A 24,957-nucleotide genomic window follows, 5' to 3' on the forward strand; every position below is an offset into this window, starting at 1 on the left:
TCGCAACTTAAAAACTGATTTTCTCTATGAAAATTAACAAGGGAAAATCGAAGATTTTAAGGGTCCCCCCTAACAATATTTTTCTAAAAATTAAAAAAGGTTCATCAATTCGATGCATAATTCAGATCATGGCTAAATCTGGTACCTTTGGACCAATATACGTCAATTTTGGTAAATATGAGAAAATATACATATATACACATATTTTAAGTTGTGAAAAACATTTATGGTTGTCATGGCAAAACGAAAGCCCATTCTTGTCCACCATTTTAGGGATTTGCAAGTTACATGAAGGTCTACTTACCACCCGAGTTTGAACCAAATCGGAGATAACCACCTCGGGTAGTCTCCTTGTGAGTGCAGTGAGTCCCAAACTTGTGATTTTTTTATTTGTATTGAAACTAAAACGTAGAATTTGCGTGAATAATGCTTCCATACACTTTTAAATGATGATTTCACAACGACTCAACTATACTTCATATACTCCCAAACAAAGATCTTAGTGAGACCAAAATCCAACTGGTACATTTGAGTAGTTACGTATGGTTCTATTTTAAGGAAAGCGATTAAGGTCAACCGTCATCCCAGTATGGATTGGGTCATTTAGACATCATATTTTTCCCGCTAAATCGAATGCGGAAACGTAAAGTTTAGATCAAGCAACGCTTTATTTCGAATAAAATATTGGTAACAATTGAAAACTAGCCAATAATTTCTTTTTTTTTTGTGTGTGTCCAGGTTTTCTACATGGTCCTTCTAACAGCGAGTTCCGTTCACATCCAAACGATCTACCAGGATCCCATCATGCTCCTGTTCACCGTCCTAATGGTCGTGTTCTCCAGCTCTTGCGTCGTCTCTTCCGTCATTCTCATCATCGGAATCTGCTCCGTAAGCGCTTCCTTCGCATTTGCATTGAAAATTCTCATTTTCTGATAGAAATTACACTTTCCTCCAGTGTGTTAACTAGGAGCAACAAACGCAAGGAAAACGCAGCTAGCCTTTAAACACGCTAACGTAGTGTTGCGTACAAATTCCATTGGTCTAGCCTTTACGCTGATCGTTTTACAGAAAGGTGGAAGACATAATTTCAGAATTTCCCCCCTTCCTTACAATGAAAAATGTATGCAAGAAAATGCACCTCTTTTGACGGGTTGCGTTTTCCTTGTGTGGGGTGCTGTGTTTGTTGCTCCTAGGTTTAAAATAGTTTAGATAATTTTAAATTGAGTAACTAATTACAAAACGAATCACCCGGATCAAACCAAACCTTAAACGACTCTAAATTACCGAAACTGTTTTAAGCTCTAGAGGATAAATATAAGTTTCCAAAAGCTCTTAAAATAAGGAAAATAGCGCAGTTATCTCGGCGATCACATCAAGCCCAAATTTTCACCAATTTTGAAACGACTTTTTCAAATCTAGATTAGGTTTGATCTCGAAAATCTTTTTGGGAGTAAATTGAAGGTCTGAGATATTGGAGCTAGAACGTATTCATTTTTTGATAGATCTTAACAGCCCTTATGTCACTCACTAAAGTGACCAAAAGGACTTTTATAAAACGACGTTTTCACTGGCACATAATAAACTGTCTCCCGTCCAATCGCCATAGACACTCACTATATCCACCATTATCACTCACCTAGCAGTGGAAATTCTACGAAAGGGCGAAATGAACCAATTTTAAATATGCAGATACCAGAATTTCCCGAAACTGTATTCATTTAACGGTTTCATTTTTAAATAACTCATTGTATTTAGTGAAATAACGATATCTCATTAATTACGTTAATATTAACTTAACAATATTACTCTATTTCGAAAAATATTATATTAATTTAGTGCACCTTAGCTATTCAGGCTGGCTGTTTAGAAAATACCGAATTATCAAAATAACGACGTCCGCATTTTGTTCCTTAATAATGTTTATTCACTAGTGGGATTCGTATTTCGAGAATCTAAAAATAACAAGACGTTGAACGCTGGGCGTTTGGAAAAACTAACAAATTATAATGAGAAAGCGCGCGTGCCTAAGGTAACGAAAACAAGATTTTTGGCGGATTTTAGGATAAATATGTATGAAAATGTCCATTCAGGCGCGTGTCTTCGTGACACCGTCCTCTAAGTATGATATCTGGCTTTTATGGCCTAATAAAATCCCTTAGAACACTTCACATTATTTAGCTACAGATTCGAGGGGATAATATTTTCTTTTTTTCGAGGTGTTCCGTATCAAAGCATCTGCCGATTTAATTAAGAGGCCGGTCGAAATGAAAATATTGCCGCCCCTTTCGGGATGATTAAAAAGCCTTCGCCACACGCATTATTCACCAGATGCCCCGAACAAAGGAGCCGAGCGACGCCGGGATAAAAACGCTTAATTAATATGGCGTAATTGACGGCTCATTAAACCCACCCGTTGATTAGTTTTTGAGCCCTTTTGACCGCTATACCTCTCGCAAAGACGCTCGGCTTAGCTCGCCGTGTTGCCCATGAAAGTATTATAAGCAGACGCTTTTGTCTTATTCTGACAATTGTTTTTGCAGAATAATCGTATGTTGCTCATTCCTTGGCTGTGTTCTTTGTCCTTCACGACCATCTTCGATCTGCTCTTGTCCTTATTTCTCATTTTCGACGGGGTAAGTACACGAATGCCATTACCGTAACGACCAGCGGAAGTACATAAGAGTTCTTTTAGGAGACGTATCCGTACTACCATAAGTAACGTAATAAAAATAAGTATGCCAATTAAAAAAATTATCACCGAACTGATTTTCAGAGCTATTGCTCAAACCTGGGGTGGCGGAGTGGTTAGCACTTTCGCCTCGCAGCAAGAGGAGATGGGTTCGATCCTAGCTTGGGACACTGTGTGAAAACTCGGAACAACTCCTTTCACGTTGAGTTTGCAAGTTCTCTCCCCACTGGTTTAAGGGGTTTTCCCCCGAGCTCTTCGGTTTCCCCTTCTATAAAAACTTGTTGAGGTTAACGGTAATAGTTAGTATAAGTATAGGGAGCTATAGGTTCGTGTGGCATGCAGGGCTTGCCACCACCCTCTTACGCATTGTAACCCGGCCACCTGAATTAATAGCTTTAAAAGTCGCTGGATGACTTAGGCCTAAGATGGTGCCTTGGGTATTAGCCTAAATGATTATTATTCTCAGCACAGCGCCCCCAAGTGTCTAAATATGCTTAAGGCGAAATATACTACTAGCAAGAAAAATAACACCCTACTAAGTACAAGTCCAAGTGTCAGTGTCGAAAAAGGGTTTTTTCAGAAAATTAGCATTAAAAAAAATAGTGTCATACTTATTTTATTATGTTACTTATGGTACTACTAATTCAATTTACTTAAATCGTTCTTCTTAATTGCGGCGGTTTTTTAAAATTGTGCTTTTTTCAAATTCTAGTTGGTTATATTTATTAATTTATTTTTTATTAATTTATATCAAGAATGTATTTATTTATACTCAGGGAGAATGAACATGTCGAGATTATTTTTAGCGTTTCTCCAATTCCACCCGTTGGGCCCCCCCGGTATGCTCCTCCGCTTTAATAAAATCAAATAATACTGCAATCTCATTGGTTCTTAAAAATTACGTTTTTCGACGCGATTAACGCTCCAGCGAGGACGCAAAAAATAAGACCGCCTCCTTTTTCCTTCCCCCCCCCCTTAGCTTGACGGGGTTAGGGGCTCAACGTGTCCGTCGATAGTCTCGACATATTCATTCTCCCTGAGTATAAATAAATACATTCTTGTTTATATTAATACATATTATATTAAAATATTCATAATCAGGTTTGCGAAATAAAATGCGGTTTCAAGCTCTTTTAAGAGTCATATTTTAGTTTACGCATTTGATGGATACTTCTCTACTAGGATCTTTATTATACACTTCTGCCGCTACTTATAGCTACTATTTTCCGTTTTGTTTGTTTCTCATTTGGCTATTTGTGTTTTAATGTTATAGGATTACGACGAATTCGTTATTATAATATTTATCGTTGATTTGCTGATATGCGCCCTTAACGTAAGTTGTAATTTTTATTTTTTCAGTGTTTGGTCATTTTGGTGGTAGTAAAATCTTAAGGATTTCGATACAAATTGCGGAGTGTAACTTTCGATGGACACTATCCATTATTATTGTTCATATTTCGAGTTTCTAATGCTGCTAGTATGAATAGGAAATTTTACCACTTTTCTACAAAGGTTACCATTGATTATGACAACGTGAATGAATTATTGTAAAGGTGGTTCATATTTTAATGAAATTTACACTTAGTTTCTTATAGTGCACTTATTAATTAAATGTACTGGGTATAGTGCACTTATTAATTAAATGTACTGGGTATAGTGCACTTATTAATTAAATGTACTGGGTATAGTGCACTTATTAATTAAATGTACTGGGCATAGTGCACTTATTATTTAAATGTACTGGGTATAGTGCACTTATTAATTAAATGTACTGGGTATAGTGCACTTATTAATTAAATTTACTGGGTATAGTGCACTTATTAATTAAATGTTCTGTGTGATTGAAATATTATTCATAATTAATAGACAGGGTGATGAATAAAGCGTGGTCATGGAATTTTCTTTAAGTTAAAATTACTCCTTGGTTGTTAATGCTTAATGCTTTAGTTATGTTAAACGACAGGGTGATTGAAATCATGTTTTTAATCAACAAGATGGATGAGAAAACGCTCATTTTCAACAAAATTCCCCGGGGTTATTATAGTACATTTATTTAGTCAATGTACAAGATGATTGAAAATTGTTTCAAATATAAATTTAATATTCAAAATATATTTCATGTATCGGGGGGATTGTGTGTGTACTCAAATGTCCGTGACATCTTGTTAGCTCTGCTCCCAATTTCCCTCATGCTCCAGTTTAAGCCCCTTCCCCCCTAAAAAATCAAAAACGACCTATCATTGGTTCTCTAAACCGAGTGAAGTGCACGCTGGTGACGTTTTTACTTCCCCCCTCAATGTTTCGCCTCTCTACCATTGCCATAAGCCCGAGTCAAGTTAAGTATTTGGCATTCGGACGAAGATTCGGTCGTGGAAATTATTATTCCTTTAATCGCTGGAAGATGAGATAGAAGGTAATACAGGAAAAGTAATTATAATTTGTGTCAATTTAAAATATGTTCCAATTATATATTTATTGGCATTTTGTATCGAATGTCTCGAGTACAAGTATCTTAATTTGAAACGAGTGGAGGCTCTAGTGTAAGTACTTGGATGGCTTCTTAGATGTCATTGTCTGCATTGACTTCAACCTCGAGTATTATCCGCGATTATTTGAGATTTCCAAAGCTTACGGAAAGACACTAAATAACCGGCGTATATGTCTCGCGTAGTCGTTTCTAAGTTGTAGACTACTGCTCTCATATTTAACACGTTCAGCCTCTTATGATCGAGGCGTAGCTATTTAAACCTTTCTTTTCGTAAACTAATCCGCTTTTCAGCTAGTTGGGGAAGAAATATTTAAATTCAAACAAGATTAAGCTCAAATATGCTATACATGTGCAAAAAATTAGTCACACTTGACAAATTATCTCATAAGATTCGGAACGGTGTGTCGACGTAGGTTTTAGATGTTATAACACAACATCACAGCTTAATTCAATTTCAATTTCAATTTCAATATCAATTTCAATTTCAATTTTATTTATATGCAAAAGGGTTTTTTTAATTAATTGCAATGCTTTTAAATAATTAATTAAAATAAAATTAAACAAATCATGAGTTTTACGTAAATTTATTTAAGCCTGTAACAACTATTAGTGTGCCTAATAAAATAATTACAAATAGTGCACCAAATATAAGTAAACATTTATTAACAATTAGGATTGTAGGTTCAACTAAAGATCAATGATTTTTACAGTTAGAAAATATTGTTTTTGGTGTCGATGACTGCATTTATAGATGATAATTTTCTAAATCTGATTAAAATGTACTTACATAAAAAACATAGTTTCCAAATAATGATTAAAAATGAGTCAAGTGCGAATAAACATCAATTTCCTTTATAACGACCAAAAATATTAAACAAAAACATTTATCATTTTTAAAAGATTGTATTCACGGAATAACACTCGGCAACAGGGATTTCAACCTTTAACATTATGAATTCCAATAACGCACTCTACGATTACCATCTGTGGAGGATGGAGCGATTTTTATCGCTTATTGGTTGATTTCCGGAGAAGCGGGATTATTTAAGTAATTAAATTAAATTAAGATTAGCTTAAGTTTTACTGTGTTTAGCTTAGCGATAATGAAAAAGAATCAATAAAATAAACACGAAAAACTATTAAAAGCCTAAATGTAAAATAAAACAACGTAAATAGAGTTTTTAATTTTCCGGAAAATTTAAATGCGGAAAATTTTCCACAAATCGTAAAAAATAAAATTACTTTTTAAGGGTTTTTATTCTATAGACTAGTCTAAAGGTTTAGTTTTACCTTTGGATGCGTAAAACAATGTGCCGAAAATTCCGCGAAATTTACATTTGCGAACAATATTAGGCTATTATTGGAATAAAAACCTTTTTTTCGGAAAAATACGGGACATTTTCCAATTAAATGCAAAATTTAGGTTCTTAGAATATTTTAAAATTTCAACCCTGTTAATTATGACTTTAATCGACTAAAAAGGTAAATTTTCAAAATAATTTTTAGTTTACAAATCGATAGACAGTAAAGTTAATTTTTCCTTTAAAATATCACTTTTGCAAACGACGTGGAATTCTTCATTTCAATTCGAGAGTCACTTTAGAAATATACAAACTCAATTTTGAGTGATTCCGGCATGACCTAATCAAAATCTAACCTGATTCGCTTAGTAGTCCAAAATAGATCAAAACGCCTGTAGAAGTGTTCCACACGCATTACGCTCGTGTACAGGGTGAAGATATCTACCAGGAAGTTACGCTTTACAAAGGCTATATCGTTTGTAGGTAATTTTCGGCATCGGCAATTAAGCTCTTTCCAGTAAATTATAATACGTTAATTCGAGCCATTAGAAGCGTCTCGGCCACTTCACTTTTAAGTGGAATTAATGCGCGAGCGGATTATACGAGCAGGCTTCGATCAACCTTCGCGGGCGTTCCTAAAACACGAAACCAGTATGTACTAACTTTCTAAGTTTATATTAACATCGAGGATCTTTTATTAAGCCTGGCTATAACGGGCCAGCAGCGTCGTCCGATCGAAAATTCGATACCAGAATCGATTAGAAATCGATACTGTAAAGCGAAGCTCGAGCGCGTAATCTTGTTTTCGGTGGAATTTAATGTGATTAGTAAATAAAGCTCCTCATCGCGGCTCGCCATTTTCCTTGTCATGTTCGCTCTCCCCCTTATCGCCACTCCACAGCGTCACACGCGCTGCGCCTGGAATTACACCCAAGCTCGACTTACCACTATAAAAAGGTTTCCCCGGAAAATTGTCAGACGTGTCTCGAAGGCTGATGGGGTACAGTTAGGATCAAGCTAGTCTTTCGCTATAGCGATGTTGACGTCATTTGAAACCTTTCTACGGGATAGGATGTAAATAACTAACCCTCTAGCAGCGTCAGATTTAATGTCAGAATAGCGGTCTCGATAACCAAAATGGATTTAGTCTGATCCAATCAATATTTTCCGCGTACGCGAGAGGACGGAGCAAAATACAAAGGCTTCCCTTAACGATGGTCTAAAGAATTATAATTTTGATAGGAGTTTGAAACCCTCATCAACTCTTTGAGTATACCAATACTCACGGTAATGTTCCTTACAGATAAACCACAGCTGGAACACATTTTGCAGAAGGGATGTCACTCTATAGACTCTTTTATGGCGCCTTTCCTCGCCCTTCTTGTTGGACCCCATTACCTCGTTCCCTCGACGGAGGCTATCGAGAATGGCCAGTTAAACGGCGAAAACTAAACATGGAGCTAAATTTCCCATAATTTCTTTCGGTAACTGCCCAACTGGAAGTTGTGTCAAGAAATTATTTATGTTAACTGAGCGCTTGGTAACAAACGGATGAGATTAAATGCCCTTTTAGCATCATATGCTTCCCTGCAACACGCGGTTTTATTGTAAGTTTTGGGTATAATTTAATATGCCAAACGAATTAGAAGCTCTTTAGGAGGATAAATATTTAGACGCCTAGAATGGGAGGACTGATACGTGGAGCCAGTGGCTAGGTTTAGCCCTTCTTTCGTTTTCCCAAAACTTTTAATACAACCGAGTGCTGCAGGGAAGAGGCACAAAGTATCTGGTCATTGTCGAACTTTACTTTGAAAATATTGGTCATACAAAGATATAATAATAAGGGAAATAAGACAGCAAACCCAACACAATATAGGAAATAATGCTAAATTATGAAATTGTAATTGAATATTTATGCTAAACTTAGTTCTTTTTATAAAATAACCTTGGCCACTTTGTTGAAATGTTGCCTCCCCGCTTCAGCTGTGAATCCGTTTTCTCACCCACTAAAGAGTTTATGAACTATCCCAGGGTAACATTTCCACAAGTTGGGCAATCGTAAAGACATTTTATAAAATCAACAATTAAAGCCTATATAATAGGCCTATGATGTGGCCTTTCTCCAATGCACTGTCCAAAATCAAATTCCAGCATATAGGTACTAAGATCTCAAAATTACGATTTCCGCAACTGAACTTATTGATTCTTCCGATTTCAACCAGGCTTCAAAGTAAATTTTCAGTTTGTCTAGTAAATTTCCAAAGTTCGTTTGATTAAATAAGCGCTGATATATCGGGCATATGGACCGCTCCAAACACGACGGCGCACCTCCCTCTCTTTGTTTGGACCTCCGGAATCGATAAACTTCGGTACTAGGGAAGTCCAGAGGTAAAGGCGCGCGAAATACGTCTAGATAACGCGCGGAGAATTTCGGTCTTTCCAGAGCATTCCCCAGCCCTAACTCGCGTTTAGATAGAAATGGTTAGTCTTAGGAGGACCCTCGAACAAGCCTTATATCCTCGACGTTCTCCTAGACGCTCTAGCTATCTCTAATATATAGTAAACGGGGCCAAAATCCGCGAGAGCGTTCAAAATTTATTACCCGAACGTCCCGAATTTAAATTGCGATAAACAGAGTTAGCAAAGCTCTTTCCGATTGTTGTATACTGCCATTGTTTCAAAAAGAAACGATTAAACCCTTAAGATGAATGGATTTACAGTCTTTGCTACGAAGTTCTCTTCGCGCGCTAGAAGTGTCCGCTCGTCTCTCTCTCTGTTAGAGAGGACATTCGCGCCCAATTGAACTAAAGTTTTAATTAGTTTTGTCTGTATTTTCTGGAAATTTCTGGTAAGATCCATATTTATGAGGTTTGCCCTACACCAAAAGCGACATGAGACCTCAAAGTGTGACAACTCTACCTCCGAGCTAGTCTCACAATAGACTACATAGAGTACTGGTTGGAATATTACTAGCAAATATACAATTTCTCGGCTTCTGATTTGTTAATTTTTTCAAATCAAAAGCAACAACTTTTTAATTTAAACCAAATCCGTAAACCCAACTGTTCTCGGGATATTTCTGAATGACCTTTAAGACATTGTTCAAGGTCATTCAATTTTACAACTATAAATGTCCCCCTGCACGACGAATGTTCCATAGAAATTTGAAATTAAAAAAAAACGTTTTTCAGTTATTTATCATTTTTCGTTTTTTATTGGACAGCCTGTATATTTTCTTTCTTCGACTTACTCGCCCATAGACATACGTTCTAAAACGCCTCACACGATGGCGCTGGGGTGTAGAAAATTTCTAATTTTGAGGACGTATTTTTAACCCCCTCTCCCACTCGCGACAAGCTCTAATTAAACATTTTTCCGCACTGACAGAATTTTGGCTAACACTGCTAGAGCAAGGTTTCCCATTTAACCCTTCTCAGCCTATATTAAATATTAATATCAGACTACTTTATCACTCTTCAGATATAAAGGGAAGAGTAAACACACCGCTGAAAATATTTACAATTTTTACAAGTGCCCCAATTTTCCCCAGAAACGAGCTTTTCCCATTATTAAATATAATAATAATTATTATTATTATTATAGTGAGAGCGCATGGTGATAAATTATTCGAAGTTGGTATACAGCTCTGAAAATTAATATTCACGTGCCTTGAACTATACTCTCGACTACCTAAATTTTATTTTTCAAAAAAACCGAATGGAAAAACTTTTATAAGCAAAAAACGCCCTTGTTGCCGAGGACGCGCGCATCTTAGTTTACGCGTGTTTTTAAAATATATTGGTTTTAAGTAGTACTGTGTCACGTATCACCATAAAAAATTTCATAACTTTTCCACCTTTACCACCCAAGATACACGCGATTTACCATTTTTCCCTATGGAGAAAAATGAAAAATGGTAAAAAACGTCAAGTAAAAAAAATACCTCGATGTGGTTCCATATCAGGTTTTAAGTAGCACTGTGACACGTATTACCATAAAAAAATTCATAACTTTACCACCTTTACCACGCGAGCTACAAAATTATTTATTCCTAAAGTTGTGGAGATGCGGTGTACCTTAGAACAAATAATTGTAAAACATTTATAAACTAAGATCCGTGCGTCCTCGGCAACAAGGGCGTTTTTGCTTATAAAAGTTTTTCCAGTCGGTTTTTTTGAAAAATAAAATTTAGGTAGTCGAGAGTATAGCTCAAGGCACGTGTATATCAATTTTCAGAGCTGTATACCAATTTCGAACAATTCGGGTATATTTTGTAACCATGCGCTCTCACTATTATAATAATTTGAGATATTTCCACATATGTTTAAATTTAACGTAGTTTTCAATATATTTGAAAGGTTAAAGGGAAATAACCCTAGGTATTTAGTGTGCAACACCAACGTTTGCAGCTATGGCCGCTCTTGGCGCCACTGTATAGGCTAATTTGAAAAATTGAAGAGGTCTTCCGTAAAGATTGCTTTGCGGGTTATATCTACGTTATTCAGAGTCGTAACCTGATAATCTAAATTCTTTATTGTCATGTTCAAAATCAATATTATAAAAGGTTATCTCACTGACGTCAACATTTAGCTCAATTAACGAAATAAAGGATAAATAAGGATTCGTCTATTTTCACTGAATTTTCTTTACGTGGAATTTATTTTATTTAAGAAAGATTTTCAATTTGCAAATTGAATGGGAATTTCGTTGATTTCCCCCATGGATCAGAGAGAAAATATGGAAAAGGAATAGCAACTTAATATTCTATCTAGAGAGAAAATATAGAAGGGGAATAGCAACTTAATATTCTATCAGAGATTTTTTACCTTTATATACATTTAAGCATATTTGTTAAGACAAAGTAATTACTTTTTTAGCGTTATTTTATTTATGAATAACCCCTGTAGGGTAGGGCTGTGCGAGTACTCAACTCGACCTCAATTAAGTACTTGGAAAATACTCGTCTATTACCGAGTACCGAAACATTGCATATTCGGGGACTCGATTACTCGAAAAAGCTTCTCTCTAAACTCGTCGAACATTGGTTTTGTTTTTCTATCCTCGTTGCTTCAAAGTTCAAAGAGGGGTTTTTACAACTTTTTTTTTGGGGGGGGGGGGGCAATAAACGGTACCTACAAAGTTGTAGAAAATGTTTTTCATTTAAATTACAAAATGAAAAAAAGGGGGGAGTATCATGTCTTTAAAACATGCTAAACATTACAAAAGTTAACAATTATTTAATTAAAAATTTAAAAATTTTAGACATGCTAAACATTACAAAAGTTAACAATTATTTAATTAAAAATTTAAAAATTTTAAACATGCTATTAAGGATAATATACAAATTTTTATTATGGAAAAGTGCCGGTTATACCGAGTTCGTGTAAAAAAGGGGACGGATTTGGGGCACGTTCGCGATAAACGTTAACACGGCCGATTACAATATGCTTAAGTTTTTGGAAAATTTTGGTAATTTCAGTAGTGGGAGGAAACTTTACAATATTTGTCAAGTTACATTAGATATAAAAATTGATGAGAGAAAGTTACCCCTTAATCAAATACTCGATTACTCGACTCAACTTCAATATTACTCGAGGTTTTTTTTAAGTTACTCGACTCGAATAAGATAAAGTTTCCCCTTAATCAAGTACTCGATTACTCGACTCGAATATTCAATGAAAAAAAATTGATACTCGATAACTGACTCGATTGCCTAAAACCACTAATCGCACACTGCACGCACAGCCCTACTTTAAGGGCAACGTTTCTAACTTGGTATTTTTTAGATGATTGTTTATTAATTATTATAACTCGAGTTTTGGGTTTTATTTCTCAACGGACTACATAAAGCTTTAATTAAAGGAATGAAAAAAAATATCCTATATTTGAGGTAAATATTTCTTAAGAATGAATCCGGGAACACTTAATTACAAAAGGAATAATTACTTTCAAAGGTCAAACTGAAATTCCTTCGTGTTATAGTTTGATTTTGCGGAATGTTTTCCCTTTAACTAACAAGGAGACCTACCCGAGATGTAACTCACCGATTTGGTTTAAACTCTGGAGTTAAGTAGACCTTTATGTAACTTAAAAAACTCTAAAGGGAAAAGGGTTGGTTGGCTAAGAGTCCAAGTCGGATTATGCGCGTTGTTTCCCATTTTCCGCGCGCAGCTGGGCCGACGATATTTTAAGCGGCTGTATGCAATTTTTATAAATTGTAAATTTTCTAGCAGTTAGCGAACTTTATATTTTTAACTGTACTTCAATTTTCTAAGATTCGTCGGCCCAACAAAACTCGTAGTTGGGCCATCTACGATTGAGGTTGGCTCTACCAGTCTCTGACTGATATACCCCAGTAGCAAACATTGTTCGGGCCGTCGTCGTCAAGAATGAGTCGGCCGACTCGGGCGGGTTGTAGTCGGCAAACTATCTGAGTCGGCCGTGAGTCGCAATGTTGATGCCTGCCCGACTAATTGTGGAACTGATCTTCCACCCCATACAAATGCTTTCCTGTCAACACTTGGATTCCGGCTTCTTGTAGGCGGCCCTACCGTTATGTAGCCCCTTTCTCGCCCAATAAATAGTTGTCTTACCGACTAAAAATATTCGCCATTCCGACCGATGCCACGCTGACCTATATATAGTTGCATTACCGACAGATATATAGTCACCATGCCGACCCATAAATAACCCGGCAACGTAAAATCGTCGGGAATATGACCCATTAGGAGGGTGAGTTACGCCTCGGGTAGTCCGACTTAGTTCCTTAAGATGGTTATTTATTAATTATTATAAGTCCAGGATTTATCTTCCTAATTACTACGTTTCCTCGAGGAACTATGAATATTTAAAAAATGCATAAATAAGAACTCGTAGCTGCTTTGGGGTAAAATTCCGCCTTAAATTTCAACCGAAATACCTAATTAGAAATGAAATAATTACTCGCGAAAGTTAATCTGAATCCTTTTAAATTACAGTATCCTTCAGTGACGGAGGAATAAATATTTTCCAAAGTTAATCCGAAATCCTTTTACATTTAGAGTTTCAGCTTTTAGAGGTTTTTCTAAAATTTATATGTATATTTCTATAGGGCTTAAAATAAATGATCCAATTCCACCAACGCCCGTAAATTTCGCCAAGTAATTTCATTTAAAAATGCTCCATCCGAGAGAGCTACGCGGCGTTTCGTCGTAGCGCCACCAGCCCACAATCCGTTTTGCCGGCCTTAGAAGCTTAAATATACATACGCGGACCTCTCGGGCTAGACTACCCCGCTGCCGTGTTGATATAATCTCTCGATGCTACGCTTACAAAAATAATATCCCCCCGTTCTAATTAAATAAAAATAAGGCCCTTTACCTTTTGGAGTAGGCCCTAGACTTCACTTTGGACTTCTTCATCAGGGCTGCCCTTAGGGCGCTTGTCAATATCGACTTCGGTAATACGTAGGCCGACCGAACTCAACGAAAATAAGTCTTCGGAAAATATCTAGCTTTCTTCCTACGAGTCGTATCGAATAAATTGCCTAATTAATTTACTGACCCAAATAAACAGCCCCACTCTGGCGTTTACGAGAGCCGAACGAGCGTAGTTATCGCATCGCGCGACGAAAATGATATCTAAGCCTAATGTAACCCTCGGCTAATTAGTACTTTCTGGGGGACTTTCGTACGAGTTGATTTCGCAATCTTCCGTCGCTGACCCTTGGCAATCTCAGCTGGTTGGGCGGTTTATAAAGACAACAGCTGTCGCTACTTGTTACGTAAGTGAGGCTTATTGTAAATCTTTAACTCGACTTTGGCTAATCCACCGTGAAACGAATGCATTTGTGGCTTTCCCACATTTACTAGCTTGCGCCGCGCCGTAGCCCGCAATTATTCCGCTAACACCGGGTGCCATCAGACTTTGAACGAACGTGTTTGCACGAGATTAATCAAATATTTAGTAGCGCTCCTGCTAACACTGCCTTTTTTATACCTTGGTAGAAATTAAGACGTCTGGCAACCACTCGTCCTAATGAATATCTCTAGTTTCTCGATCAGGTCCTTTTTCACAAAACTATTTTTCCATCAAAATAAGTGGCCCGAATTATTTAACGCTCTTTTATTTGTCCAAACATCACTCGGCGGTTTCACAAAATTCGGTGTTTGATAATTCACATCCAGAAAAACCAATTTAATTAAAGTGTATTAGAATTCTTGGAGCACCAGAAACATTAAACAAAGAACTTAATTTAAGCCTTAAAAAGGGCCGAAACCTTTAAAAGATTAATTTCGGAGCGAAGACTTTCAAATGAATATTTTTCCTTATTAGTATAGGCATAAGCCTATAATATTATTCCATAAGTTTGTCACTTTGGGGAATATTCTACTGAGAGCTAGTAACGGAGTGACGTCATCACAAGAAGAAAATCACCCCCTAGCGAGGCGCTGTCAATGGCTTCGTGTGACGCGTTAGCAAGCGGACGCAAAACTGCGACGAAGCCCGTAATGCGGTCTGTCTTGTGACTAGCTCTTAGTAAAACTTTTTCGTGTGAAGAATAGGAAGTGTCACACTTATAAATTAATTTTATATACTTATGGTATAGGTAATATGAATGATGTTTAACTTTAAAATGAACCTCAAAGTCAATATTAGCCTCAACTCGGGGTCTCGGCAAAAATTCCGAAGAGAGCTCCTTCTGCTATTTACATTAGTCACATTTAGCTGAGTTCTCTTACCGGATGAATGTCGGCATGACATAAAAGGGGAAATAAGACAGTACGGCAAATATTTTGTGAAGTATAAATTCGGCTTAGTTTTGTTTCGCCTTTCAATAGTTATTTTTCAATAATTGGAGCCCTCGAACCCCACTTTTTCATAAACCAGGTTGGGCTAACTGAAATCGAACCTAGTGACATCGTACCTACTACGCCAATTTTGGGGCACAAAACTACTTCAATTTTGTTATTCGCTAGCGAAACGGCTATAGGCAGCGCCACTGCAGCTTGGTTTGTCTGCGTACTTTGTTGATCAAAACAAACAATTAATATGGCGGATTGTAGGCGCAGAGGTGGCATAAATTGCCTTTTTGTAGTAATACTGCCGTAAAAATATTACAATTCGAGTAAATGGTGAGAAAAGAACGTTGGAGTTATCGTTTCACAATTTTCCGAAATGCAAAAATCTTTTTAATGTGTGGTTAACTAATATAAAATCAGGGAAGATGCCTAGTTAGTGGGCACAAATTTGCAGCGCCCATTTTAAAGATAAAGACTTTTTAGAAAGAGATGGTGAGACACAAATTTTACTTGTTATTACTGATTTTAAAGTTAATATTATTAAATATATATCATAATAACTGTCATTTAGATGAAGATAATTCAAGAGACGCATGAAATGCAGTGCCATTCCAAGCAATAATTTACCATGTAGACTTATTACAAATCCACTGTAAATAAATGAAAAGAGAGGACCCTACGTTTTGTGAATCGTTTTAAAGGTGATCTGTTTTATTATATACTGCAAAATAAGGAAATGCTAATGAATTAAATTAATTTTAGGTCAAGCCGTTCGATTGTCATTATCGCTGGAAAATATTACATTGAGGCCCACAAAATTATGCGTTAAAAGGGCAAATTTTTCTATTTTGTATTGGACGCCAATTTTCCTATCTTTGCCACCCTGATGGTTCGGTATGAGTTTTCGAGTTGATTAATAACATTTCGAGCTATTGCCGCAGATCCCAATATGATTAAAAATAATACTGTAAATTCAAATGGTTTTATTTTTAATACTTATTTGCATATCTTAACATTTTCTAATTAAGTGGTTTCTTCAATGAATTTAATTGCATTTAACTTTGAATTCATTCTATAATACATTTGTTTTTGCCTTTTTAGTTAACATGGCTTTGAGTAGAAAATTCATAACATAAATAGTTGAGTTCATTTGTTATCTACAAATACTAATTGACCAAAATTTAAAATAGGAATTAATTTAACATATTAAAAATATAACTTTCCTTGACTAGAAGTGAAAATTTAATTATAACTTTTCTTTAACTAAAACTAAAATAAAAATTATATATTTGGACAACGTTTTTCTTCAAATATTGTCAGTCTCTCTTAGGGTACGTTCAGTAACGCGAATCTGGGAAAAATTGGTTTTTACTTGATGTTTGCCTGATGACCGCTCATCGTCATAGTGACGTAGGAAGTTACTGAACGGTGTTATTTTAGTCAGCGCTGTTTTTAAAGATGGCGGCTATAAATGTTAACACCGACGCGTTTGACGTCAAGTCATCAAAAAAACCTTCTCGCCGAGATGGTTTTTTTGATGAGCATCGGATGCCTATCGTGACGTCAAATCGGAAACGTGAAAATTCGTACAGTAACAAAATGTTGGCATCGATTACTCAGCGATGTTTTTGATGAGCGTTACTGAACGTACCCTTAATATCAATTAAAAATAGCCCTTGAGAGAATAGACAAAAAAATGAAAAGGCCTAGCTGAATTTTTCCATAGTAGCCTCTACAGTCGTTAGCCAGTAGATTCCTTCCTTTCCAACTTAGTTATTTTGTGCCACTGCCTCTTCAATTGATATTATCTTCGCTACAAATGGACTCTCCACAAATATTTCATCCCGACTAAAAGCTAGAAATAAATTTTTGAGACTAAGTAAGTGACCAAATAAGAGTACATAAACCTTTTTGAGCCAGGCAAATTTGACCCTCGCAACTCTAACCATTTTATTACCGTACAATACCGAAGGCACAGTTAGTTCTTTTCCTTCATTTTACCCCACTTCTAATGTCAGAAAGTTGGGATAGCTCTCAGTATTTTTATATATAAAATAGACCAGCAATTTACTGCATGTTTGCAAAAGCCTGAATTTCTAGAAAAATAAGTAAAACAGGTTACATTAAAGAATTGGGTTTTAATAAAAAATATATTTACCCACTATTGCATGAACAATGGACACTTTCAATGCTGTGTTTTCCATCACCAATTTCAAATTTTAACTTTTGTTTTAAGCATCCTCACACCTTATTCTATGGACCCGTGAGGACCCGTGTATGAATTCTCCAAGGCCTACTCATAGTGTTATTAAACTCGAATATTTATACTTATATTTACGAATTCAATACCTATTGACAGTTCAAAATTAATAAATAAATGTCGTAAATACACCCTTGTTAATACAAAACACGCTTTAAAAAATATGCTAATATCGTTAGTAAAATGTTTTAATTGATGTTATAAAACGCGCATTTTCGCATTACCCGTATCACCCAAATATAGTTCTAGGCAGTGTGACTAGGTGGCGCAGCTGTAGTTTTCGGTGGCGAATAGAAAAATGATTATAGGCAGAACATTTTAGTAAATTGTTTAACAACTTTCTCTCAAAGTACGTATCACCATAAGTGTATAATATTCTTAAGTAGGTTTGGCACCTCCTATTCTTCACATGCCAAAACTTTACTGAGAGCTATTCACAAGACAGTCTGCATTACGGGCTTCGTCGCCGTTTGGCGTCCGCTTGCTAACGCGTCACACGTAGGCTCTGACAGTGGCTCGCTAGGGGGAGATTTTCTTCATGTGACGACGTCACTCCGTTACTAGCTCTCAGTAAAATATTCCGCAAAGTGACAAACGTATGGAACAATATTATAGACTTATGGTATCACTCAATCTGGAGTTCAAAAAATCATATTTAAATTTACATAGAGAATTCCATTGTATTCAATCAAATTTAAATGTCGGTGTTATACATACTGATGAGTGATGAAAAGTATTTTCAATCTAAATCGACGCTTCAATAAAACGCATTCAGCGATTCGCCAGGAAGTAATAATACGTAGAGCCTGGATGTGAAAGCTACCTTTTATATGGTCCTTGTAAGGGCGGGTTTTCAAAAGGGCAAAAATGCTGCAATGGTAAGATACTCAAAATACTTGTGTTAAGCCTAACGGAGATTTTTTGCGTTGGCAAGAAAGATATTTTAGACCATACTGATATTTTTGGCTACGGCGCAAAGCCGTAACTATATAGGCAGGGCGGTCATTTTCTAGTATTATTCTTTTATATTGGGGGCGCCAAATTTTAACTCGTCCCTGGTGCAATTTTTTCTAGCTACGGCCGTGCTACGACAAAAGAAAATTGGCCTAAGCGGGATATTTTGCGTTGACAAGAAAAGTTTTTTAGACCTAACTGATATTTTTTGCTATGACGATAAAAAAAATTAGGCCTAAACGGGATTTTGGGCGTCGACAAGAAAGGTTTCTTAGGCCCATCTGATATATTTTGCTAAGACGATAAAAAAAGAAATTTTAGGCCTAACCGAGATTTTTGCCTACGACATTATTTATAGTCAAATTTACGAATAACGATAAGGAAAAACTAATATTGTCTGCTTTCTAGGTTTCAATGGTGAACCAAAGGAGGCGTAGCGATAGTTTTCGGTCGCGAATAAAGTCATTAAAGTAAAAATCGAAACTAGTTGACTTTGTTTGCAGGCACGGTTCTAGGGGGTGGCGCAATGGGCCCGTGCCCACCCAAAAATTTAATAAACTTCCCTTTGATTCCCTCCCCCAAACCCTATTATTTCCTGAAGTAGGGGCCACCTAAGAATAATTTTCTAGAACGTTTGACTTTAGTATGGATTGTAGTTGTCTTCTTTGGCTAACCAGGCGAATCCAGTAGCCGACCTGGTGAATCTGGTAACCGACCAACCGTAAATATGTCACTCGCCTATCCGCTTTTCGTCATATCCATAGAAATAAGAAATGCATGTACGATTTACGAACCTTGTAAGAAATGTATATAAAGGTCTAGATAAATTATGGGGCGTCAGCCTAACATAAAATACGGAATTGACACCTAGCAGACACCGAGGAAGGCACGTGACCAAGAGCGCGAGCTCTCTTAGCATTTTAGTACTAAGTGCTTGACCTTTCCGCAGGCCGTAGTCTTTAGACACCCTCTGTTGGTGACTTTTAGTATAATTTTTAAGCAGGAGACAATGGCTCTCGCGACGATAGCGCGAGCTTTCTTACCGATAGATAGCGCCTTATAAGGATAGCCTGCAGAAATTACGCGTTTCTGCTAGCTGTCACCTCCGTATTCACTCCCTTTGAAATCTTTTATCTAGACCTTTATATACGTTTCCTATATCTATCGTCATATCGGTTAGAAATAGTAAAAAGATAGGGTCTTTTATTGAAGGGCCTATTATGCCTATAGCTACTTCCTAAATACTCTTAACCGAAAATGGGAGTTGCTTCAAATGGTTTCCAAACAAATTGAGTTCATTTTTCAAATTTGGAAACCGTAAAGCACCCATAAGTCTATTTAATTATTAGATCTGGTTCCAGATAGTCTGAAATTTGCTTACATAAAATAAAATAAAGTAAAATAAAATATAACCACAAACGTAGAAATTTAAAAGTCTTTCAATTAGAGTGAATTGACAGATTATTTGCAAAGATTTTTAATGGCTCAAAATACACTTACGGGTGTTCCCGTTTCACTAACTCCATTTAGGAGATTTCATTTTCACGAATCGCCGATTTCCTACATCAAATATTGACGTCCTACCCATAACATTTTGTTTTCGAAATCTGGATGTCAGTCGTCAAATATTCTAAACACGCTGCATTATTTTTCTTTTAAGTTAATTTACAACATTACGTTGAAATCTGTCTTCGATACTTTTAGATTTAAACCTTTGCAAAGTTTGCGTAAGAGATTTTAAAAATCAAAGTTATTTCGAAAACCAGAAACTGATTTTGGATAATTCAGAGCGCAATTTTCGTTTTGATCTCTAATTTTGTTGGCTGATTTCGGGATTTTGAAACAGATTTTCGCCCAAATTTCGAGATTTTCAAATTAATTTCAAGATTTCTAAAATCATTTTTCTCTAGAGTGAACGGGTTTGTACGAATGTCGGACCAATCGACTCAAACTCATTAAATTTCATTTGTACACGTATTTTTTCCAAAGCTCGCAATATCAATTATACCGCAAAAATCCTGATTGCTTTAACCGTCAAAGCGAAAAACCAGCTGATTGTTTATAAGTTTATCTCCTGCGTAGTTCAAACAGTTTTCAAATCAATAGATTTAGAATAAGGTCACTAGTGCTGCTGTTAAAGGGGAACGGTCAAGCTTTAACCAGTTAGATAGCCCTATAGCCCATTAAAAAAAACCGCATAAAAAATATTGAGTGGTTAATTTTTAATAAAATAAAAAAATTTCGGAAAATTGAAAAGTGCGCATCCGTCGCGACCCCTGGTGAGAAGTCGGTGAGTCAGAAAAACAACGTAAAAGCACGCGCTGCTGAAGACGCAAAAAAATTGTTTCGCACGCGCGTCGCCTTCCAGTTATAAGAGACCTAAGCCTAAATTGCGCGATTTTAAAAGTTAGGATAGTTCGAAAATCGCTCATACGGGGTTAGGGGCGCTGGCGGCAGCCCCTAAGATGGCGGCGAAAATTCAAACTCAAACACCTGGCGTTATTTTTCGTTTCATTTTTTTGGGCCAAAAGCTATTTTTTCAAGACAAAAAAAGGTACGTGTTAGTATATTGAACGTCTTGTTAATCTTTTGATACGGAAATAAGGCCATATTCGGAAAAGCTTGGCTAAGGTGTAAAGCCTTTTTAACGCATCACCGTGACGCTATCATAAGAATGAAAGTTGACAAAAAAGCGGTGTAAGCTTTACGATTCCAGTTGGGGAATTGATAGCTTTGACGTCATCACATGCCAAAAGTGAAACGTTGTCGACCCCTATTTTCACACTGGTATCATGATGACGCTTTAAAATTGTTGTACAAAACGTTTCCTAATTTTTTCTCCACGATTAGAAGTAGAAAAATAGAGGTTAAACCAGGTCAACAATCGCGAGGAGTTAACGCGTAGAGCAGTCACAGAATCTCATTCTTCTACACAATTGGTTTTTTTATGATTATTTAAATTATTTGACCGAAATTTTACGTTTTTACGTTATATTGAATGTGCCAGGAATCCATACCTCTACTTGGAATGTTTATCCTGCCGTATCGCGTATGGTAAGATCACTCTGACGGCTTTGGCCCCGCCTACGAGAGAAAAAATCCTCTCTGCGCGCGCTCCCCTCTCACGTAGTGGTTTGTTAAGTTAATATAGTGACGTCAAAAAAACCGTCAGCCACATCGAGACGAAAATCTGCCGCGATAAGCATTCCAAGTAGAGCAAGGACAGTAGATACAGGGACGAGAAAGCAGGGAAAAAAATTCCGATTTTAAACGTCTTCATATTCACGGGGAGTTAGATGTAAACAAACCGCGGCCATTGTTAAGACGTGGTTCACCATGGACAGTATTATTGTAATTAGTTTTTACAATTTGGATGTTAAATTAAAAATAAAACTACGAGCGTAAATAAAAAAATGTCCATTTGTTTTGAACACTTAAGCCTCGTCACGAACCGCTAAAATTAGGTGACCGACATTTTTTTTGTTTACAACTAACTCTCCTCGCGTTTAGGTCGTTTTAGGTGATATATTCCAACAGAGGCCGCCAATACACTTTCTCGTCCCTGTATCTACTGTCCTTGAGTAGAGGTATGGATTCCTGTATGTGCTGATAAGAAATATAAGATGAAATGCGTAAATTTCACTACCCGAATGAATTCCACTCATCATTAAATGATTAAAAACTGAAATGTTACGCTCTGTACCCGTTCAAAAAAGCTTTGTTCTAAGAAATGCGAGGAAAGGAATCACCCTTAGATCCGGCTTCGCATCGGAGGTCAGCATTCCCCTTTAAATACGACCGAAGAGTCGTATAAACAGAAAAATAAGCTCTGAATTGGGAAATATGAGCGAATAGAATCGGAGGAAAATTGTTATTTACGGGCGTATGAATGTAAAGAAATCGAAATAAAAACTGCTCGGTGAGGTTTGTATTTCTCCGAGTCGTCATTTCCGCTTCTTTCTTTGTTTTATTTTCATTACTATTACTTTTTCTGTCTCCGTAAAGATGGCCTTTTCGCGTTTCACGTCAAATTGCCTTGTTGTGTTTCCCCGAGGAAGGTTTTTTGCCAAAAATGCTACGTTTTTCTGAGCGTTATTTCAAAGGCATTTGGTCTTACGTACCTCGACGTACCCATCCCATATTTATTTATATTATAGAAATTTACTATTATTTCGGGCTATTTCGCTGATATTTATTTACGTATACATAAATTTCGAACGAAAAATGTCTCCTTCATAAATCAAATCCATTCGTTCTAAATATAAAATAAGGGTTAAATCGTGTATTTCAAAATATTTCAATAAGTTTTTGTAATAAATCCAATATTTGTTCTGGCCCCTTAAATTCTTCGAAGATAAAATACTTTTCGACCTATAAATTGAGTCATTTGAGTTTGAAACGATATTCCTAAATAAAATGTAAAGCGTATCAACAAAAAATATTAATATAATAATGTTTAGCTTACAAATTTTGAGCACTAATGTAAATAATATCGTATGTATTACAGAGTTTATAAGTTCTAGAAAACTGATTAAGAAAATTTATAAATTGAATGGATTTTAAAATTCACATTGTTAGGTCCAATAGACGATAACTGAATTGTCCGGAATTGAAAACTGATCCACACATTCTTGAACTTTTAAGTACTAGAGACGTTTAATTCATTAAACTTATTTTTGTAAGGATCTAGAAAGTACTAGAATCAACAGAAAATTTAAATGATAATTATTATGTAATAATAGCGTATCTCCTTATGAATTTGCTGAAAACAAAACGCTAAACCTATATACGGAATTCCCTGATTAAAATGGAAATATATCTGTGGATATATCTATGATTTAAATGTAAATACATCAAGGGGCAAGTCACTACCTTGATTAACGACGCACCCCCAAAGATTAAATCCGATTTAATCGTGATTATTTTGATAAAATTTAATTTAATCACGATTATGTTGATTAAATCGCGTTGAATCATGATTAGAATGTTTAAATCTGATTTAATCATGATTAGAATGTTTAAATCTGATTTAATCATGATTTAACGATTAAATCTAATTAAAATGATTAAATCTAATTAAAATGATTAAATCTAATTAAAATGATTTAATCTAATTAAAATGATTTAATCTAATTAAAATGATTAAATCTAATTAAAATGATTAAATATAATTAAAATGATTAAATCCTGATTAAAAAGATTAAGTTATGATTATAATGATTAAATGTCATTTAAATCGTGATTTGATTGATAAAATCGTGATTAGATAGATTAAATCATGATTAGATAGATTAAATCATGATTAGATTTTTTAATCTTGATTACCCTGATTTAATCACGATTACCCTGATTTAATCATTTTACTATGATTAAGACGCACCCAAAATGGAAGTGACCTGCCCCCTGGAAATACATACATGAATTTTATACGTGTTCACGAAGTAAAAATTACCAGCGTTTTATGGGATACTAAGCTTTATTAGGGAAATTAAAATATTTTAATTAAAATTAATGTTTTTTGCTGTGTAAGACATGTTTTGTATATTTTGCTTACCTACAGTTCAAACCTTTTATATGACACTTTTCATTTTACGCTCGGCTGTCCCATGGAAAAGACCTAAATGCTAAATTACCGTCAATTGCACTACCAAGAATGAATTCAAGTTAATAAAAAACTAAAATAATAAAATCAGTTAGGCTAATACCCAATTATGAAATATGGCAACGAGGCAGTGGAGAAACTAGAGTCTTTGCAGCTCAGGGCGGTCCATGAGTTTTGGTGACTGCTTTCTACACCGGGCCCTAAATGGGTTAGAGTGTGCAATAACTGGTGGCTTTACGGGGAGTCGTGGTCCGGCTCTTGTAACCCATAAGGGCGGTGGCGCACTTGGAGATGTTAGCTCTGATCAAATGGTCCTATCTCCACCTCCGACTTCCGTCAGGTATGGGCTGGAAACTGGGCTTCGGCTCAGGGTAACGGAGATAGTCCGGGCATACTGGCCACCTCGGCGGATTGGGTAGCCTACTGTGGGGTGGCGGGTCTCCGTAGGAGGCGCAGTGGTCCTGTTTCCCAGCCTATTGGAGCCCACCAGGATCTCCGGTGCCAGTTGTGCCGGGTTATGTGGACCGCTGCGTGCCCGTCATTCCCATTTAGGAGCTCTCTCCAAAGGGTTTGACTCTTTACCTACGTAGGTAGGGTGTCGGCTGGAGTTGCTATAGCATCCGCTCTTATTCCCACTGCTGTGTGCGAAGTGGGAAATGGGCTACCCATTGCTGTACCTTCTGCTGGGTTGAGTGGCTTGCGTCAAAGGTGCGACCATCAGTAGTAGGGCACCACCTGAGGCCCAAGTCATCTAGCGACTTTTAATGGCCGGGTTACAATGCGTAGGAGGGTGGTGGCAAGCCCTTAATGCCACGCGAGCCAACAGCTCCCTACACTAACTAACCGAGAATGCGCCGGCCAAATGATCCCCCGGAGGAAAAAC

The 24,957-nt window shown here is 36.4% G+C and overlaps 1 protein-coding gene and 1 long non-coding RNA gene across 2 annotated transcripts in view; both read left to right on the forward strand.

The window, feature by feature from the left end:
• Window positions 1-24,957, forward strand: part of LOC149947309 (uncharacterized) — a 112,606-nt gene that overhangs the window by 72,028 nt on the left and 15,621 nt on the right. The window contains exons 3-5 of the mRNA XM_090170874.1: window positions 739-888; window positions 2,541-2,633; window positions 3,963-4,022. Coding sequence (XP_090027000.1) covers window positions 739-888; window positions 2,541-2,633; window positions 3,963-4,022 — 303 coding nt within the window. The remainder of the gene's footprint in view (window positions 1-738; window positions 889-2,540; window positions 2,634-3,962; window positions 4,023-24,957) is intronic.
• Window positions 15,580-16,111, forward strand: LOC149947310 (uncharacterized). Its single transcript, XR_016480281.1, has 3 exons — window positions 15,580-15,750; window positions 15,830-15,959; window positions 16,021-16,111. It is a non-coding gene; the product is annotated as an uncharacterized LOC149947310 (long non-coding RNA).

The sequence above is a fragment of the Leiobunum rupestre genome, chromosome 4 (genome assembly GCF_980474605.1).
Source record: "Leiobunum rupestre chromosome 4, qqLeiRupe1.1.hap1, whole genome shotgun sequence".
In the NCBI taxonomy this organism is placed as follows: domain Eukaryota; kingdom Metazoa; phylum Arthropoda; class Arachnida; order Opiliones; family Sclerosomatidae; genus Leiobunum; species Leiobunum rupestre.